At 41.7% G+C, this 3,273-nt stretch overlaps 1 protein-coding gene across 1 annotated transcript; it reads right to left on the bottom strand.

Moving 5' to 3' along the window:
- Window positions 1-1,580: 1,580 nt before the first annotated feature.
- Window positions 1,581-2,297, bottom strand: LOC145394983 (uncharacterized). Its single transcript, XM_080268732.1, has one exon. The coding sequence runs from the start codon at window positions 2,295-2,297 to the stop codon at window positions 1,581-1,583; it is 717 nt and encodes a 238-aa protein (XP_080124858.1).
- Between the last annotated feature and the right edge of the window lie 976 nt (window positions 2,298-3,273).

Raw genomic sequence — 3,273 nt, 5'->3', positions numbered from 1 at the left:
GTGCATATCTTGTCTCTACATCTGTCAAGGCTGTGCTTGCATATGCAAGGGGTTTTCCATTCTGCATTAGAGCGGCCCCCAAGCCTTTCTGGGAAGCATCACACTGAATAGTTAGGTCAATCTTGGGATCAAAATATTGCAGAACAGGGGCCTTAGTAATTAATTCTTTCACACTGCGGAATGCCTCCTCCTGTTCAGAGGACCAATTGCATTCTATGTCCTTGCATGTCAGTCTTCTTATGGGTTCCATCACATCAGACAAGTGAGGTAAGAATTTCCCTAAATAGATTACCATCCCCGAGAACCTCTGTATTTCAGTTACATTGCTTGGGGCCTTCATTAACTTTATAGCTTCTACCTTTTGGGGATCTACTTTCAAACCATCACTTGTAATTCTGTGCTCCAGGAAACTGATTTCACTCTTCCTCAACTCAACTTTCTTTCTGTTAAGTTTGATATCCTTTTCTCTACACCTCTCCAACAACTTCACTAGTTTCCTATCATGATCTCTAAGTGCTTCTTCATTATTGTATTCCATACGCAAGAATATCGTCACCGACACAAACAATACCGTCTATGCCCTCTAGAGCCATGTTTAACCTCTTCTGGAATATATCGCTGCTCACAGCAAGACCAAATGGCAGCCTAAGCCATCTGTACCTTCCCACTGGGATTTGGAAGGTGGTGAGTAAACTGGATTCTGCGTCCAGCTTACAGTGCCAGCAACCATCTTTAAGGTCTAAACTAGAGAAGACTTTTGCCTTCTGCAGCTCTGGAAGTATCTCCTCCAGGACAGGCAAAGGATGTAGCTCCCTTCTAAGAGACGTGTTCAGTGTTCTAGGGTCTATGCATAAACGTAGCTCACCTGATTTTTTGGGAGCTGCAACCATTCGATTTACCCATTTGGTTGGCTCATTCACTTTGGCTATGACTTTCATCTCCTCTAGTTGCTGGAATTTCTTACACACGTTGTCTTTCATACTTACAGGGACCCTACATGCCTGTACTGTCACAGGTCTAACATCCTCATCAATAGTTAAGGGTACCTCACCTGGCAGGGTTCCTAGGCTGTCATCAAATACACCCTCAAAATTCCTAAATACATCATGAACAGCACTAATGTTTTCGTAGTTCGCTGTGATTAACTCCATGTCTTCTGACGTCTTCTTACTAATCAGTGGCATGCATTCTTCCTCCACCACAATAAACTCTACCACATAATTCTTGTTGTTCTTACAGTTCTCGATTTCTAGACAACGCTTACCAACAGGTGTGATCTTGGACCCAGACCACACTTCAAAAGTAGAATCACAGGGCTCTAATTGGACATTAGACACATATTTGCGAGGTAGTACATTCACGCTGGCCCCATAATCTACCTGAAACCTTGCAATGGAATTTGCAACCTTGATGTCAGTTTTTACCAATTTCTTGGCTTTCTGTCCAATATTTTCATCAGATACAGTTATTAGGTAATCTGTAGTTCCTTCACACTCTGATTCATCTAAGCATTCATCTATGGCATGTACCCTCGCTTTACCTTTTGATTCACTATTAGTACACATTACTGCAAAAGTGTCCTACCTTACCGATCTCGCACAGGTTTTGTCATGAGCTGGGCACATATCCTTACGCCACACATGTTTCCTACCACAATACTTGCACTCTTTCAGGTTTGCAGGCTTGCTCTCTTGCCTGCCGGTATTTTCCCTCATCGGAAGTGTGCTGCGTGTCTCAGGGCGTCTGTCGCTGATCTTCTGGATGATTTCTGCATTATTCTCCTTAAATATGTTCATCTGTTTCCTTGTAGCCTGGTGTGTAACACATATGTCCAATGTCTTCTTTAATGTCAGGTCCTCTGCATCAAAAAACTTCTGCCTGAGAGTGTCGTCACTGCAACCGAAGACTACCTGGTCCCTAAGCTCCTTCTCCGCTTGGTTCTCATAATCACAGTCCTTCACCATGATCCGCAGTCTCGTAATGTAGGAGTCCAGTTGTTCCTCAGGTCTCTGCATGCACCTCCTAAATTTATATCTAGGAGCAAAGTATCCATCTAACTTTTGGAGTACAATCTTCAGTGTAGGCTCAGAAGTGCTGGCCAAGTCAAGGCAGTTATATACTACAAGCAACTCGTCACCCCCACATGTCAATAGTAGTGCTACCTTAACATCTTCTGGCTTTTTATTCTTCTCTGTCACAAGGAGGTATAGCTCAAACTTCTGCTTAAATGTCTTCCACTCCCTGTCACTGTCATTACTTAGACACAGCTTACTTGGTGGGTTAGGTCCTTCTGCCATAGTTGCTGAGGCGGTTCTGCTTTCACTGGATTTACTATATATAGGCTTAATGTCACCTCACCAGCAGTTGTCTCTGTCTTCTAGAGGCTGTAGGCTTCGTATTTACACAGCTGCCACCATGTAAAAAGCTGTATTTCTGGGGGAACTTGGCAAAACAACAGGAGGCCTGCAGTGGACATGTTTATTAAGAGGTTCTATGTTTACAGGTGGGTTACCGCATTTTGGCGGGAGGGAAGTCCTGAGGCAGGGACCCCTTATCAAAATTATAATACTTCCTCTGACATACAACATAAGTATATAGCTCCATTAAGCTGGTAACAACAACTAATAAATTGTTCCAATAAAATGGTGACAGTAAATTCATACAGTATTGTAACAATGATTATGCTATAAAAATGCATATTAGGGAAGGAGAAAATAGACATAAATGATTACTTAACGTATGGGGAAGCATCAGCAAGAGGACACTGCAAAAAAATGCATAAAAAGAGAGATGATAAAGACGTAAGAAAATTCAGTTTCTCAAATAGAGCAATTGATCAGTGGAATGCACTACCGAATGAAATAGTGTGTGCCAAATCAATTCACAAATTTAAGGATATGTACGATAAATATGGTTTAAGACACGGGACAGTACGAGCTTGACTCATTCCTGTAAAGATACGGTTAGGTAAGAACAATTAGGTAAGAACACACACACACACACACACACACACACACACACACACACACACACACACACACACACTTCTAATCCTCCTTTCTTTTCTTTTTTTGTATCCAACTTCGCGCACAGAAATAGAAAAACATTTGAATTCTCTAAAATCTGCTGCTTCCGGAGTTGACGATATATCACCTACAGTTTTAAAATATACTTCCTCTTTATTATCGTTTCCCTTGTTGCATATATTTAATCTATCCCATAAAACAGGATTCGTCTCAGAAAAACTGAATAGAGCTAAGGTAATTCCCCTAC

Source organism: Coenobita brevimanus, chromosome 29 (genome assembly GCF_032717465.1).
Source record: "Coenobita brevimanus isolate Jiangsu-jjx chromosome 29, ASM3271746v2, whole genome shotgun sequence".
In the NCBI taxonomy this organism is placed as follows: Eukaryota; Metazoa; Arthropoda; class Malacostraca; order Decapoda; family Coenobitidae; genus Coenobita; species Coenobita brevimanus.
Note: the sequence above shows the minus strand (reverse complement) of the source record. Positions and strands in the feature narration are given on the sequence as shown.

Bases quoted from the DNA above. Each gene is read 5' to 3' on its own strand.
- LOC145394983 (XM_080268732.1), bottom strand. From the start codon at position 2,297: ATGGCAGAAGGACCTAACCCACCAAGTAAGCTGTGTCTAAGTAATGAC.